This window comes from Triticum urartu, chromosome 7 (genome assembly GCF_003073215.2).
Source record: "Triticum urartu cultivar G1812 chromosome 7, Tu2.1, whole genome shotgun sequence".
In the NCBI taxonomy this organism is placed as follows: domain Eukaryota; kingdom Viridiplantae; phylum Streptophyta; class Magnoliopsida; order Poales; family Poaceae; genus Triticum; species Triticum urartu.
Genome location: NC_053028.1, coordinates 187,403,794 through 187,421,174, shown reverse-complemented (window position 1 = coordinate 187,421,174; position 17,381 = coordinate 187,403,794). Strand labels below are relative to the sequence as shown.

The 17,381-nt window shown below is 43.0% G+C and overlaps 2 protein-coding genes across 3 annotated transcripts in view; one reads left to right on the top strand and one right to left on the bottom strand.

Annotated features, from left to right (window-relative positions):
- Nucleotides 1-6,840, top strand: part of LOC125519021 (C2 and GRAM domain-containing protein At1g03370-like) — a 21,088-nt gene extending 14,248 nt beyond the window's left edge. The window contains exons 2-10 of the mRNA XM_048683905.1: nt 30-420; nt 1,188-2,459; nt 2,778-2,960; nt 3,335-3,618; nt 3,983-4,099; nt 4,657-4,919; nt 5,070-5,238; nt 5,349-5,621; nt 6,219-6,840. Coding sequence (XP_048539862.1) covers nt 72-420; nt 1,188-2,459; nt 2,778-2,960; nt 3,335-3,618; nt 3,983-4,099; nt 4,657-4,919; nt 5,070-5,238; nt 5,349-5,621; nt 6,219-6,413 — 3,105 coding nt within the window. The 5' untranslated portion in view covers nt 30-71 and the 3' untranslated portion in view covers nt 6,414-6,840. The remainder of the gene's footprint in view (nt 1-29; nt 421-1,187; nt 2,460-2,777; nt 2,961-3,334; nt 3,619-3,982; nt 4,100-4,656; nt 4,920-5,069; nt 5,239-5,348; nt 5,622-6,218) is intronic.
- A 303-nt stretch (nt 6,841-7,143) lies between these two features.
- LOC125519023 (zinc finger protein CONSTANS-LIKE 9-like) lies at nt 7,144-12,583 on the bottom strand. Of its 2 annotated transcripts, none has more exons than XM_048683909.1 (5): nt 12,267-12,583; nt 10,078-10,759; nt 8,683-8,877; nt 8,151-8,437; nt 7,144-7,936 (listed from the first exon to the last, which is right to left on the bottom strand). In XM_048683909.1, the coding sequence occupies exons 2-5, from the start codon at nt 10,654-10,656 to the stop codon at nt 7,810-7,812; spliced, it is 1,188 nt and encodes a 395-aa protein (XP_048539866.1). In that variant the 5' UTR covers nt 10,657-10,759; nt 12,267-12,583; the 3' UTR covers nt 7,144-7,809. The 2 variants fall into 2 exon arrangements, with proteins under 2 accessions (XP_048539866.1, XP_048539865.1); XM_048683908.1 differs by having other exon boundaries at nt 8,151-8,440; nt 12,267-12,581.
- Nucleotides 12,584-17,381: the final 4,798 nt, after the last annotated feature.

Genomic DNA, 17,381 nt, shown 5'->3' with positions numbered 1-17,381 from the left:
ATTTGATTTGAACCACGCAGACCGCCCAAATCAATCTTGACAACAACAACAGAAAAAGGAAAGAAAAGGAAATGAGGCTTGTGGTGCATGTCATCGAGGCCCGCAACCTCCCGGCGGCGGAGGCGCAGGGGCTGGGCGACCCGTACGCCAAGCTGCAGCTGGGGAGGCAGCGGGCCAAGACCAAGGTGATCAGGAAGTCGGCCAACCCCGTGTGGGACGAGGAGTTCGCCTTCCGGGTCGGGGACCTCAAGGAGGAGCTCCTCATACGCATCACCGACGAGGACAAGTACTTCTCCGACGATTTCCTCGGCCAGGTCAAGGTGCCCCTCTCCGCCGTGCTCGACGCCGACAACCGCTCCCTCGGGACGCGCTGGTACCCGCTGCAGCCCAAGAGCAAGAAGTCCAAGATCAGAGATTGCGGTAACCATCTTCTTTCCACACATCATTTTTTTCCCTGTTCTTTTCTTAGTTAAATATAATTGTTTCATGGTGATAATAATGTGGTGTTGATTTTTCTGAATTCGTGTAGTTGGACAGTGACCGACCCAGTGTTGTGATAGATGGGGTTGTGCTAGTTTAACCCTCCTTGGTGCATCCTCTTTTCGGCAATAGCTTCTGTCCGTGACCTTCCATACATCATGTTGTTCATATTCTTTTCTTAGTTAATTGTGTACTCATCTGAAGGCTTGCAAGCAACAGGTCTAGGGAGAATTCATACGATAACCCACCAGCCGCAGTTGCTATGAATCAATCTATAGTTGGTTCCCGAGGAACAGGGTGCCACGCCGTTGGGCTATGAAACAATTAGCAGCTCCTTATCATTTCTGGGAACATATTGCTTCCCAGATTATCCAAAACTTCTGACATAATCAATACAGTAGTGGATGTATGCCTGTCATAGCTTTACTGCCTTTTTTATACTTATCCTTAGCTTCCAACCCACTATCAGCTGTTTATCCCTTGAATGATGTATTTAATGACTTAATCTGTTAGGAATTATAGAAAACTAGACTATGGGGACTCTTTTTCTATTAGCATCAAATATTCACTATTTTGGCTTGTAATGAGGTGAATAAGAATGGTGCCTATCTCACCGACATGATTATCCTCTTTGGTTATTTGTGCATAGACTGCAGCCTATTTTTCAGTGTGGGCAACTATTTACACGCTGCTAAAATATTCTGTAGGAGAAATTCATCTTACCATATCTCTATCTCAAAGTTACCCTGAAGAGACAGCGACACTTGCACATTGGGCTTCAGACGACTTTGCATCAAGTTCAGACAAATCAAGTGAATTAAGGAAGGGATCTTCTTTGCCAAATATTCCTATAGAACTATCCACGTCGCCACCAGTTACTGATGAAGCAGAAATTACTAAGCAGGATAAATCAAATGCTGGTCCATCATTTGTCAACCGGCTAAATCAATTTTTTTCAGTAAAACCAAAAGACACAGAAGCTTCTGTTCCACCTGTGTTCAAGCATGACCGTGGTTTGGACACTCTTGAAGAAATGCCATTAACAAGCTCACAACTTTCTGATGAGCAGGATTTTGAAACTAGTGCAAATATGTCATTTGATGAACTACTAAAAGCCTTTGCATCTAAGCATGAAGGGAATGATATGCCTGGAAATTTGTCAGGTGGAATTCTTATTGATCAGGTTTATGCCGTTGCACCCAATGACTTGAATACACTTCTTTTCTCACCAAGTTCAGACTTTCTGCAATCACTAGCGAAGATGCAAGGGACTACCGGTCTGGATATTCAACAATGGAGACTTGAAAATGATGGTGAGATCTTGAAGAGGGTTATAACCTACACAAAAGCTGCTACTAAACTAGTTAAGGCCGTGAAAGCAACAGAAGACGTGACATATCTCAAGGCAGATGGAGATATGTATGCAGTTTTAGCAGATGTCAGTACTCCTGAAGTCCCTTTTGGCAATAATTTTAGGGTGGAGATTTTAACCTGTATAATGCCAGGGCCTGAACTAAGAGATGATGAAAGATCTTCACGGCTTGTAATCTCGTGGCGCTTAAATTTCATGCAAAGTACCATGATGAAGGGCATGATAGAAAATGGTGCAAAACAAGGACTGAAGGACAACTTCAGTCAGTTCTCTGAACTTCTGGCTCAAAATGTCAGACCAGTTGATGCAAAAGATACAACAACAAATAATGAAAGCTTGTCTTCAGTGCAACCGGAAACAGAATCCGATTGGAAACTAGCATTCCGAATCTTTGGAAATTTTACTGTTGTATCCTCCGTTGTTGCATTTATCTATGTTTTTGCACACATCATCCTTGCAAGTCCTAGTATAATTCAAGGTCTCGAGTTCCCTGGCCTGGACTTGCCAGATTCTGTTGGTGAAGTTGTGGTTTGTGGAGTCCTTGTTCTGCAAGGACAACGTGTCCTTAATATGATTGCACGGTTTGTCCAGGCAAGGAGGCAAAGAGGTAGCTCATATTTCCTTTCTGGTTTTACTCCCGTTCTTTTTCCTAGTAGGAATAGAAGCATTATGCATGAACTCATGTGTTATTTAACAGAACACTGCGAATAATTTCAGTGACAAGATAAAAATGCTTCTTTACGAATATTCTGATGCAAAAAAGGGTTACTGTTACTTTTTATTTTTCTTCAACAGAATCTTCAGTTATTATTATGGACATATACTCTTATTTTTTCAAAGAGGGAATGCCCCCGGTCTGGACATATACTCTCATAATCTGCACTTATCAGCAAACTTTGCTTACATGGTCTTTTGGAATGTGTAGGCGGTGATCATGGTGTCAAAGCAAAAGGCGATGGCTGGTTGCTGACTGTTGCTTTGATAGATGGGACCAACTTATCAGCAACAAAGTCATCTGGTTACTCTGATCCATATGTTGTATTTACTTGCAATGGACAGACAAAGACAAGCTCGATTAAGTTTCACACTCTTGAGCCTCAGTGGAATGGTAAAGCTATAATTTAATTTGTTTGCAATATTTACTAGCCATCTCATAACTCGTTAGAAATGCATTTGAATCCAGCTTATAATTTATTTATTTTGCAATATTTACTAGCTACTCCCTCTGTTCCAAAATAAATGTCATGGCACTTATTTTGGAACGGAGGGAGTATTGATAACTCGCTAGAACGTATTTGAAGCCATCTTTATTTGACCTATTTACATTTGCTAGCATTTTGCTTTAATTCACATAGTGCTAAACTGTAGAACTCCCAATAACCAAAATGTATTAACGTGCTCAAAGAAACCTCTATTTATTTGTAAGTATTTTTAGGTCTTTCGAGTGGCAAGGTTTCATTATAACCTTTTCAAAATTTGCAGAAATTTTTGAATTTGATGCCATGGAAGACCCACCCTCAGTGATGGAAATAAACGTATATGATTTTGATGGACCCTTTGATGAAGTTGCCTCCCTTGGTCACGTTGAAGTAAATTTCTTGAAATATAGTATATCTGAGCTTGCCGACATTTGGATTCCTCTCAAAGGAAAGCTGGCTCAAGCATGTCAATCAAAATTACATTTGAGAATTTTCTTGAACAATTCAAGGGGTACAGAAGTTGTGAAGGATTACCTGGACAGGATGGAGAAAGAGGTTGGCAGAAAGGTAAGGTCTCTATTCTCTATCATCAAGTGATAAAACCAAATCATACTCTTAGGACCATATGTGCCTATCACTCAAATACTACAATTGTGTACATTCATAGAATTTATAAATGTAGAGCATATTAGAACTTGGAAAATGTTCACTTGCTAAAAGTTCTAGAAGAATATAATCATTTGCACTGTTACCAAGAAGACCAAAGTTCGCATGCTTATTTGTCATTAAGTATGTTTCTTTTATCACATGCAACACCTGTCTACAATTTTAGTGAGAAATTTTGAAATGCACAAGTGTGCAGAACAAATAAAGGTGTATACGGTACATATAATCAGTCCATGACTTGATTGATGCCAATCTCATTATGCAGATTGCTATGCGATCACCTCACACGAACCTAGAGTTCCAGAAGATCTTTTCTTTGCCACCAGAAGAATTCCTTATCAATGATTTTACCTGCCATTTAAAGCGCAAGATGCTCACACAGGTAAATTTATTTGCTTCTGCTGTGTTTCTGTTGTACTGCAAGCAAATCCTCATTCATTTTGTAATACAGTACCATGTGCTGAGAAAGTGGATTCAGTATCCTCAAATTAAAGAGTCAGCTATAGGCACAACTGTCATTCCAGATTACAAAAGTATGCAAATCTACAATGGTGGTCACTATTTTCAGCCAGTATGATGTAGTACAAAGATTCTGTTCAAACTTATTCAGTTTCTGAACCCAGTTAAAACAATATAATTATTCATCTTTCTGCCTTGTTTCGATTTTCCTGCTCTACTATAAAAAGGTACTCCCTCTGTCCCATAATGTAAGTTGTTTTCTGACACTACATTATTAGTGTCAAAAAACGTCTTACATTATGGGACGGAGGGACTATCAAATATTGTCTGTTAACCACTTAAGCATACTTATGATTACCAGTAATCAGTGTCATATTTCACATGGTCATGCTACTGTTAATCTGAATTAACACCTTAATTAGACATAAACATCTGTTTCGTATGACTGCTCGGCTGCTTAGTCTTATGGCTGTCTTGCAGGGTCGCTTGTTTTTATCCCCAAGAATTATTGGGTTCTACACAAATCTTTTTGGCCACAAAACAAAATTCTTCTTTCTTTGGGAAGATATTGAAGAGATTCAATTGCTCCCTGCAACTCTATCTTCGATGGGAAGCCCATCTCTGCTGATTACTCTTCGCAAGGGCAGAGGAATGGATGCAAGGCATGGAGCAAAGCAACTGGACGATGAAGGGAGACTCAAGTTTCATCTCCAATCCTTTGTGTCATTCAACGCGGCACATAAGTAAGTTAGTTTCGTGGATGATAAACATTAACTCGTCATATGTGGCTGGCCATCACAATAAACTACTTAAAGGACACCAATTTATTGTCCGGTTTATTTTTCTCTCTTCATGAGCATGTTCTTAAAAAATGTGAATTGCGTACTTTGCAGAACAATAATGGCACTGTGGAAGGCGAGGTCTTTGACCCCTGAAGAAAAAATTCAGCTGGTAGAAGAGGAATCAGAAACGAAAGACCTCCAAAATGAGGAAGGTGGATCTTTCTTAGGCATAGAGGATGTCAAAATGTCGGAAGTATTCTCATCTACAATACCTTTTGATGTAAGATTTCCTTATCTCATTCTGATAATGATGTACAATCCACTATGTGATGTATAACAAGTGAAACAGTTACAATTTTAGATTGAAAGCAACTACTATGTTTCATCCAGGTTCCAGTACTCATGGGCATATTTGAGGGTGGCCCTGTGGAGCGTCGAATTATGGAGAAAGTTGGCTGTATGGACTACTCTGTGACAGCATGGGAACCAGTCAGGGCCGATGTGCACCAGAGACAAGTCCACTGCAGGCTTGACAAGAAAGTGGCACGCCGTGAGGGGGAAGTAATGAGCACCCAACAGAAGTCCCCGTTGCCTGATAAGAATGGATGGCTCGTTGAAGAAGTGATGACACTTGAAGGTATCCCACTCGGCGAATTTTTCAATGTAAGAAATGACTTTCTGGCATTGTAATGTTTATTTTTATTTTTATTAAACATCTTAGTATTAGCTATATATTTCAATTGTGCATGATATTATATCTTGTTAATCTTGTCGTATTCTTGCCTGCTCTTCTTATGTTGCTTTCTTGGTCACACCTTCCTCTTGATGGTTGTCATGACATCTTTGTAGCCAAACAAATGACCTTTTGTTAACTTGATAATCTTGAATTTGTATGTCCTCTTTTTTTGTTCTATGTATTTCCTCATTTTGGTTAACCGAACACAGTACATATATCTTGGTTGCTTTGTTCGTGACTCTCAATAAGATTATCCTTTTGAATTGAAAACCTTTCAATAAGATTTCTGTGGTCATTGTGGTGAAGTGGCTATCCTGAATTTAGAAAGTTGTCGGTACACAATATACAAAACAATCACATTGTTTACCCATGTATGCATTACACCTAAGCATGAGAAAGGTAGTCTCTGTTCAGTTCATTAGCTTTGTCAAAGGCAACAACTACTGTCTATGTTCTCGTCATTCTGTCACAACTGAGATTTCAGATTTTTTGACTCTGACATAGTTATTACATAACTTCCACAGCTCCATATTCGATACCAGTTGGAGCAGACTTCGTCCAAGCAGAAGTCATCCAGTGTCCAAGTATTTATTGGTATGGCATGGTTAAAGAGCTGCAAGAATCGAAAGAAGATCACGCAGGAGGTGGCATCCAAGTTGTCTTCTCGCCTCAAGAAGATATTCAGCCAACTTGAGAAGGAACTTATACCAGCTAACTAGGAGCCATTTTTCGCATCCTACTTTCGCTGCTGCACATTCAGCCAACTTGAGAAGGAACTCATACCAGCTAACTAGGAGCCATTTTTGCTGGTGCACATAGATATATGGATCACCAGAAAGCATCTTCTGGTCTGTGATGACCAATTTTGAGTTTTGGCAAGGATTGTACATAGTGAGGATGATTCCACGCAGGGCCGATTGGAGAACTAAAAGAAGGGCCAAGAAGGTAGATTGATTAGTATTCAGATAGGTAAATCATGTTAGATGACCAGCACCGGCAAGTGTCCCTGGAGTTGTAAACTCCCTGTAGGTAAATCACCATTCTTTTCAACACTGTACTCAAGGAAAATCGACAGGTCTCTTCGGCCATGTGTGCTGAACCTTTATACCTGTTGTTCTGGGAAACCAGTTTCATAGTTAGGCCAAATCGTCAGGTCTCTTCGGCCATGTGTGCTGAACCTTTATACCTGGAGTTCTGGGAAACCAGTTTCATAGTTAAGCCAAATCGTCAGGTCTCTTCGGCCATGTGTGCTGTTATGAAGCTTGATATCAGGCGTGTACATACACTTTTGTTGAGACTTTCAATACATCGAAACACAATAGTGAGAATCATGCCTGATAGGATGGTACATCAGTAACAAGCATGCCTGATACAATTACATTTCTACTCTTTGAGCACCTTGGCTCAGTGAAATTGTGCGAGGATAAATGTGACATTTTTCAGAGCAACTAGAGGCCAATCAGATGATCAAAAATGACATATCCGAGCATATATATATGCTCAAGTACAAATAGTAGCATTGACTAGGTCTGAAGGTTTCCTTATTTGGGCAGGGTGAGCACACAAAATTGGTGGCAAGTTTACATGGGCTCCATCACCACCACCAGCTTGAAACAACAAACTTTACAAGCACCGGCTTATTTCCTACCTGGTATTTACACATGCATAATTGCACACAAAACTCCGGATTGCAGCAGAATTCGCATAAAAATATAACGCAGCAGGATACTTCACAACTACAGCCATCTTTCACCTAAGAGAACACAATCTGGAAGCATACCGCCGAAAACACCGCAGCCAGGGTAGGTGGATGCCACATAGTCAATAGAAAGGGAGAAAAACGCAGGAAGTCCATCTAGTTGCGTTGTCTTCGTTCACCAAAACTGCTCTGGAAGCAATAGAAGACGCGAGTTCCATCCGCTGTACAGAAGGAACAGGAGAAACGGCGTTGAAAACTTGCACAACTTTCAAATCTTTTTGCCTCGTTGGTTGCTTTCTGTTCTTTTCTTTCCAGAGGTGGGTATGCCATGATTGCTTCAGCGTCTGATTTATCGATTTATCCCAGCTGCAATAGGCACTGGTTTAAGCTAACCTAAGCACAATGCTTTTCTGCATTCAGTAGCTCCTTGTGTCGAGCGGATCATAGTCATACGCTTCACCGGCCTTAACAAACCGTCCCTTGACTCTCTTTCTCACATCCGCCCTAGCCTTGCGAGATTCATACCTGATCTTGTGGTCAAACCTATCAAAAGAGCCACAACAGATGAAGAATAGTCAGCTAACTATCAAGGAAAAATAGGAGATAGAGCTACATAGGCAGAAGCATGTCAGAAAATATACAAGCTACAGAATATTTTTGTTGTATATGATTAAAAATTACCACATGGTTACAAGTACATATGCAACGCCTTCCAGAAATAAAAAGACACAGGAAGTTTAATAATAAAGGCACTTACTTTCTTCTTTTCTTCTTCTCCTTGTACCGTGTGATAGCACTGTCTCTAATTCCAGCAAATGAGCCATCAGGACCAGGAGGAAGCCATGGAGGCTCGCCCATAAGGAGCATTGGTGATACACCACAATCCTGGTATTCTTCAGGAATGCTCTCACCAGTAAAGCCAGAATAGGAAATAGCTTGCCTCACAGGAATACAAAGACTGGAATCATCTTCTTTTACTGCTGGATTTGACATCCCAGAGTCAGCAGATAACGCATTGCTAGCAGCCGGCTGCTTTGGCTTGGGCTGCTGAAACCAAGTAATCTTGAGGTCAGCCAAAAAAAAGAAAAGAAAGAAAAAGCAATGCAATATGACAAAGAAAAAAGTGACAGCTGATGCTTTTCCAACAATGATTGTAATTCAAAAGTGACAGCTGATGCTTTTCTTAGCAATGATTGTAATTCAAAAGGGAAACCATAACAATCAGTTGTGAACACCTATAAAACATCTTTTCTAACTAAATAAATGGCTAGTGGGAATAAGCTACAAACCTCATCAGAATTCACAGCAGTCGCTTCCTTAACTTCAAAGTAACTGTCAATGCCAGCATCATCAAAGAGTTCCTCAGTCTGAATATGAGAGTTACCAAATAGTTCTTCATAATTTTCGTAACTCAGATCAATATCATCCATAGAAAAATCTTCATATATGCTGTCCTTGCTGAACATATGTTTGTCTGGCGTATACTGCACAAGGAAATCATAAGCACACATTAGTGAAAAATTAATATCTGAAGAAGCACGGGGCAGGGTAAGAACTTAAAGAGAGAAAGCCTATAGATGTTGCATATGCCAGTCCACAGAAAGAAATATATGAGAGAAAATCAAATGCAAATGAGGGAAGATCCTGTTAAGTCTTTTATCTGTACGCATCTGCAAATTTTCCCATTCATTCTTGCTGCCAAAACGAAGGCAGAGAAGGAATAGACAATATACAATTCCCAACTTAGAACTCACTAAGGAGATGCTTACGGTACGCTAACTTACATGTAGACCATTCATTACTCATATTGAATGGCCAATAGTTTACAACTTTACATGGTTAGCTATTTACCCCATAGGTGGTAGTAGACCACCAATAGTTATAAATATGGCAGGTATTCATTCCAATTAAGCACAGCATTAGTTTGTGTGATACGCACAGCTTTCCTATCATCTGGCTTGTGTTAATATTCACTTACATATGCTAATTATAACAAAAGTGCATCCTAATTTGTTCCCCAAAACAAAGATTTAAAAAAAATATTCTAAAAGAAACTCACCCTAATTTGTTTCTGAAAATGAATCTTACATATCACTCCACTGGTGGGATGCCATGTAACCTTGTCATGCTCACATTTCCAAAAATGTCCTGAATGACCCATGACATGGCAAGAATCAAGATTCATTTGTAATCCCACCAATGCTAGCATATTGTAGGCAGCGTTTATTTTTGGAAAAAATTCCAGTAGGGGTATATATTTTTACTAAGTTGCAATAAATTCTGTATCCAGTAGGGGTATATATTTTTACTAAGTTGCAATAAATTCTGTATCCAGTAGGGGTATATATTTTTACTAAGTTGCAATAAATTCTGTATCCAGTAGGGGTATATATTTTTACTAAGTTGCAATAAATTCTGTATCCAGTAGGGGTATATATTTTTACTAAGTTGCAATAAATTCTGTATAGTAAGTAACAAAAAATATACAATTGCAGTGTGCGTGCACAAAATGAAATAAAATCATGACATATGGTGCAAGTGAAGAACTCGCCAACTGTAGGGAGGAAAGCTGCTGGCTATCTTAAAACGATGGCATAGCGGGATAGTACTGTAGTAGTATATGCAACAGCATAAGTTTATTAATAGTTCTACATGTGGAAGGATATGTGAAAATCTTAATGCACCTTAGCTGTCGTCGAATCCACAGATACAGCTGTCTGATTATTAGCAGGTGGAAGAAGGTTCAGACCAGCTTCAGAAGATGAGCCTATCACAGACTTTTGCTTGTCTTCTTCATCAAGTGTTGCGCAAGCCATATCTAACAAACTGTTGTCCCCTTGAGCATTGTCTCCATTACTGACAGCACTGTCACTGATGCTCATCATGCTTATTACTTGCTCACAATTCAGCTCATGAGCCACATTAGGAATATCCAAAATGAATGACCACATTCTCGAAAGCTCTGCAGATGATGGGCACCCCGAATAGCAGTTTATGTTCTGTCTTTTGTGTCCAGCAGCAGAGGATCCAGCACTATGCCCATTCCAGTCACAATTTTGGCAAAGTGAGGTGTTCTCTTCTAGGCAGCGGACCATGGCAGGCTGTGAAGCACACCGGTCACACAGAAGTGTTCTCGTATGGCGCCGAGAAAGAGCATTAGCTGAATGCACATTGCGATCGCATGACAAGCACAAAGAAGCCGCATCGGATCGGCAGTAAACCATGGACCTATGCTCCCCACAGTAATCGCAGAGAGCACCCATGATTTTTTTTATGGACAACACCCTAAGCCAGCTCCAGGATCTTTTACTTGGCCAACAACCCCTTCTTCACGAGCTTTCAAGATCACCCAAATTTGCAAGAAACCTGTGTAGTTGTGACAAGCAATTATTAAAAATGTGTGCTAGTAGAACTCATTAGGACGGAGAAGGATATAAAACCATAAACCAGCACCCAAGGAACCGCCTTTTCAATTCAAACAAAGAAAAGCTTTCAAAACATGCAGCAACAATCATGCTGCGCCACATAGACGTCTTGCATCAACGTAACAATAATATAAAACCATGGATAATATATATCTACTTCCTAATTGGGACATCTTGCCGCCATCTACATTAAGAAGATTTTTAGGTTTCGATGGGCACGTAGGCCCGTGGACTCCGCCTCAATTTACCGACCAGCATAAAGAAGTAGGAGTCCCACTACAAAAGTACAAACCACTAGTCTTGGGATCTTCTGCTCTCGGTACCTTCTATAATTCACAATGGTTGCTTGCAAGTATATATTCCCCACTGGTCAATAGGTACTGCAAGCATATCATTGTTTACATTTGAATGAACTATATTCTATCACAACTTTGCGAATCATCTACGGACAATATGCGGTTTGCAACAAGCATCGTAAATGCGGGGAATAATATCAAACAGGAGTTATAAAAATGAAGGGAACAAAGACATCACAATATTGATTTTGTCGGGCTGAAACTACTAGGAAACATTAGGAGGTGCTTATTTTTAATGTGAAAACTTAAAATGATCGATTTCTAGTACTAAAAAATGGCATTAGATAGCCCATTAGGAAAATGGAAATGGAAAAGAAAAAGCAAAGGAAACGAAATGGACTATTTGTTCGTGCGAAGAAAGTGGTACAAAAAGTTGTTTTATATGAAAGTTATATATTTTTTGAAAGTTGAGATATTTTCAGTTCGTGCGCACCTAAGCACGCTTTAGCGGATAAAGCTAAAATACATAGATTTTGACATCTCCTTAGCGAATAAATATATAATTTATTTTATTAAACTCTATTTAAATACTGAGCGTTCCTTTTTTTGCCTATTTAATAAGGGAAGCCTATTAGTAAAAAAATCTATAATCGAAAACATGGTGACAATTAAATTAAGGAAAATTATGTTATTTTCATTAAAAAAATCCATCTGAAAAAAACGTGTATGCAGAAGGAATCATTTCACGCTTGCTGCTAAAAACGGAGGATGGCTCCTGGAGGAAAACCGATAATTGAAATTGAACTAGACGACAAAGACTGCTGTAGAAGGGTCACGAGCCACAGTGAAATCCACCGAAAGTCGCCGGCCCAATCGTGAAAACCCGAACCAAATCAACAGAAAAGTAAAACACCCCGGATCAAAGCAATCCGCGTGATCAGCATAAGAAAACGGCAGCCGTGGAAAATAAAGTAAAATCAAATCCAGCGACACCGCAGCTTCCCGAGCATAAAAAAATGGATCCAAACCACCGGACGCTGTGCTGGGACCGACACAAATCATCAGATTCGCGCTACCGGAGTTCCCAAATCCAAAGCTCCAAACAGAGACATGAACAAGCTACGTACGAAAGAAGGGAGAGGCGGCGCGCACCTTGAAGGAAGAAGCGAGCGAACCGCGGCTCGTCCTCAGATCCAGCCGGCGCCGGGAGACCCCAGGCGGTGGGGCGCGGCCAGAAGCTCGCTCCGGCGGCCCAGGCCCGGGTAGAAACTATTTTTTTTTCTCGGCGAGAGGGGGAAAAAAAGAGGGGCTGGCTGGACGGAGAGGGAATTTTCTGGGAGAGATAAGAGAGAGATGTACAGCAGAGGAGGAGAGGAGCACAACAAAAGAGAGGAAGAGAGGGCGCGGCGCGGTACAAGTAGTAGTAGTGGTAAGAGGAGGAAGTGGTAGCGTAGGGGGGGAGACGGGGTGGCTCCCCCCCCCCCCCCCCCCCCCGGCCCGCGCTTTTGCGCTTTTCCGAGGGCACCCTCGTCATTCCCGCCGCGGATAGGCGCGCCACGTGTGCCCGGCCCCCGCCGGTGCGGTCCACGCCACGCCGCCGGTCCGCTCCCTCCCTCACTGACACGCGGGCCGGGTCTCTACGGGAGGTCCGCCTTGTCAGTGACGTTCTTTGGTAAGGGGCGGCGTGCGTGGAGGGTGGCTTGGCGGGTATTGCTCGGGCGAAAAGTTCCGCTGCTGCGCCCGCCACTAGCAGGCTCTCACTCGCCCGCGCACTCGCGCAGGGCAGCGGTCCACACCGTGGAGGCGGGGTCGCTGGCGGGCGGGCCCGGGCTCACAGCGACGGCCCGTTTTGGTTAGCAGCTGAAAGGCGAGGCTTTCCGACTTTCGGACGGGCGGCTGTATTTTATGATTTTCGCGTGCGCTTTTGTGTGGCAGTGGTACTAGGATGGACGGACGGGAGCCGGGGGCGACTTGGATATTCCGTCGCCACTCGTCGCGCCCCCGGAGATATTTTCCAGATATTTCCGCTTCTCCGTGCATCGTCAACCTCGATATTTAAGACCGTCTGTCTGTGTGCGCCCTACTACGTCCAGTTTTATTCTGCTGCTATGATTGTGGTGTTGTGCGCGGGGAGATATTTCCTTCCTTCCTTCCTGCCCGCCCTGTGCTGCATGCAGAGAACTTTGTCTTTTCTAACTGGTCTAGCTGTGCAACCTCAAAATATCGGCAAAAGGGACCGACAGGCTATGAGGACTTGAGTTGCTATACTGCTCGAGGTGGTCAGGGCCGGTGCCCACTGCGTCCCCCCACCCCAAAAGGGGGTCTACGTTGGTACATATTTTGGAAAATCTATGATGCTCATGTTCTTTTTTGTTGGACCGGCTTAGACGTTCGCTCAAGACATGGCATGAACGTTTTTCCTGGCAAACAAAGGATTTACTATGAAAACTTCCGCCTGAAGGAATTGCCATACCCTGGCTATATAAATTGTTGTAAAAACATTTGCTTTGCAACCTCAGCGGACGTTCGTCGGATAGCATTATCATTTTTATTTAACTTGATGTAAACTAAGGGATAAAATCCATCAATAAACTACGTGCATAACATGGACGTCTACAGAAGAATTATTAGAGTGATTTCTTTTTGGGATAAGTATATTTTTCGTCCCTCGATTTTTTCGAAAGCATAGAAATGGTCCCTTAACTCCAAAACCAGCAAACTATAGTCCCTCAATTTTTAAAACCGGACAAGTTTAGTCCCTCATACCACTCCTTGGAGGCGTTGTGAACATTTGTTACATACATATACGATCATATACTCTACAACATGCGAAAGAAATTGACATATATTTTTTCAAACTGTTTAATCTATTTTATTAAAAAAATAGTATTTTTTAGGACTAAATAGTATATATTTTTAAACTGTATGGAAGTGATTGTGTTGATTTTGCTGATTTTTAGGCATCGTAATTTTGCAATTCGTACTAGTAGTAGGTGTTTTGGTTATCTGTAAAGTGATCAAACTCGTAGTCAGCATTTACATGCCCCTTGCTTTGATTTGAGTGCTTGTCAGTTCACTTCCACTCCGGCAAAATCAACAGGTGTACAAAAGAGACGCTTTTGAGTCGCTATAAAATATCCAAGGATGGAGATGGTGACGATATTCTACCAAGTTTGACACACCTTAACATAGTCTATTTTTTTCCAACTAAAAAAACACCGGCTTATTCCTCAATTAAATTGATACACATCGTTTTTTCTTCTTCGCAGAAAACAATATATATAATATTCCCTCCGTTTTTAAATATTTGTCTTTTTAGACATTTCAACAAATGACTACATACGGAGCAAAATGAGTGAATTTACACTCTAAAATATATTTATATACATCCGTATGTGATAGTTCATTTGTAATATCTAAAAAAACAAATATTTAGAAACGGAGGGAGTACGTCATTTCCCTCCATAGAACTCCTTGATAATATTGTATGTAAAAAGTATGCTCAAGTGGTGTTTTCTTTTGTTCCTGATTGGTGGCCGCGCGGCCCACGTCGCCAAAAACCTCGTCCCCACGGCAGCAGGAGCAGGGCCGCGCTGACGACGGAAATATCTGCCTCCCCGCCGCTACCCACCTACTAATTCGACGATCGACCATGTGGTGATCTGGTCACCTTTCCAATAATCCGTCCAGATATTTATCGCGACGGCGACGGTAACATGCCTGCAGTGGCAACCGGAACATGAGCCCAATTTCGCCACTCCCTGTGCATGCCTCCCTCCCGTCCATCCAAAACGATGCTGCTAAACTGTATACTAGCAGCAGATAAGGAGCATGCAGCATCCATCCATGGAGCCATCGTGTGTTGAGCTGTATGCGACCGAGTCCCTTTCGGCGAGTGAAAAGGGCCGGCCTACCATCATTTGCGGACGTGGACGTGGAGCGAGCGCGAGAGCTTGTGCTAGCTGCTGCCTCTCTGCTTGGCTTGCTTTTCGTAATGGCTAATGATGATGATTTCGGCAACTAAACTAAGCGTGGCTTGGTTAACTATGTTATCTTATGGACCGAATTAGCTCGTGATGTCGAACTGCTTTGGAAGCCCTTGGGCCGAGCAACACGTTACACATTTTCTGTTAAACCACGTGTCCTTTTCCTTCCCGGGAAGAAAAAGGGGACGAACGAGGAATCGACAGTTAAAACCATCCCAGGTGATTACTCAAAACCGAGCAGATTACTAAACCGACACTTCAATGTAAAATAAATACTACAATAATAGTAAATTTTAGAGCAACTCCAACACACAGACCCAAATAGACACAGATTTTGTCCGTTTGAGTCGCTCGTCCGCCTAGTAGACATGCGGCAGACACGCGAGGACGATGGATATACCGAACGCAAAGACAACGGCGGACCCATTTGCTGCCTCTACGACTGGTTGCGCCGGCGAAGCAAGCGCCCCGTGCAGCTCGAGCAGGAAGCTGCGGGGCTAGAGTGATCGGGCGTGGCCGGGCGCGGCCAGGAGCACGGCCAGGCGCGACCAGGCGTGGTCGAGTGCAGCCAGGAGCGCGGCCGGAAGCTTGAGAACGGGCGCAGCCAGGAGTGCCCAGGAGCGCAGGGGAGGCAAGACGCGAGGGGCAGGCCGGGCGCGGCGAGCTCCAACCCCGAGACACGATGACGGGGACGGCAGGCCGGACACGCGTGCATGGCTGGGCCACGCGTGGCGAGCTCCACGAGTTGGACTGCAGGACGCGCTGGCGGGGCCGGCAGGCTGGCGTTGCTCCAGCTCTCGAGCGGGGGTGGGCAGATGGGTGGGAGAAAAGAGGAAAAGGAGAAGAGAGATCGGATGAGACAGGTGGGTGGATGACAAGTGGACCAAGCGGCACATGCAGCCGGACAGAGGCGGATAAAGAAGGCACAAAGAATGTTCGCTTTGTGCCCGTCTTTGACCCAAATGTGATTTAAATTTGGGCCGGATATGGGTCCAAATGGACACAAAAACAGACAGCGAACGAACATTATGTCTGTTTGATCGCTCCGTTGGATCAAGTTTTGTATCCGAATGACTTAAATGGACAAAATGGATCATCCAGTAGGAGTTGCTCTTACGTTGCTGGAACCAAATGATTTGTATGTATTTTCTGTGATTTGAAATGGGTTTGCTCTTCTTCTGCTCCGCTAGAGAAAGGTGCTTTTCCCCCAAAAATCCAGGAGTGGTGCACGTATGCCCCTTGGAGCTTGGAGATGTCTAGAGGCCAGATGCACGGTCTGCTGGTGCGACGCAGCGCACGTGAATCACAACTTTCCGCCGTACGTCCAGCTCCCGCGTGGCCCTCTCCTCCCTACACCATTCACTCATGATCGCCCTCTCTCGTGGCCCCCACCAAGAGAATCAGTCATGCCGCTGTTTGCTGATAAATTATTACTCCCTCCATTTTTATTTATTCTGTATATTAGAGTTGACTGAAGTCAAACTTCGTAAAGTTTGACCAAATTTATAGAAAACAATATATACATTTATCATAATAAATCTATACGATGTGAAAGTACATTTAATAATAAATCTAATGTTGTTGATTTGTTATTGTATATCTTAATATTTTTTATATAAACTTGGTCAAAGTTTGTAAAGCTTGATTTTGACCAAAGCTAATATACGAATTAAATAAAAACGAAGGGAGTACTATGTGACTGGTGGTTTATCACCGTGCCTCCGAGGGAAAGAAATCTCATCTGGATGGATAATACCGCGCATCCTTTCCCCGACTCCCCCCCCCCCCCCCCCCCAAGAGGTGGCTCTCGGCCGGTACAACTCAAACAACGACGTCTGCCCTGCCGTGCGCTACAAAATTAGGCCGGGGAAGCCCGAGTGCTCCACGTAGTGGCAAACTGGCAAATGCGGCGGTGAGCATTCACGCGGCGACGTCTGGCCGGAGACGCCCGCCGAAACTGGACGGCGCCGCGTGTCGACGGATCGATCGACGCCGGGACGGAAGTGGCGATGGATAATAGCTTTGGCCGAATTTCTGGAGGAGGTAGTGGCTTCGGATCCGTTCCCTGGCGTCAGGCGCGATTTTCGTTCTTGATTTGACGGGAGGCCAACCTCTGGTTCGAACGGTCAGTCAAGCAAGTGTCGATGGATCATGGAATGGATCACGAGATCCACCTAACTGTCCCGCCTAGAGCTGATGCCGTCCGTGCTCGGAAGAAAAGAGACGCACCAAGTGATTCCATGTATAAGGATGTGGATACTGAACCGTATGCATCAATCAG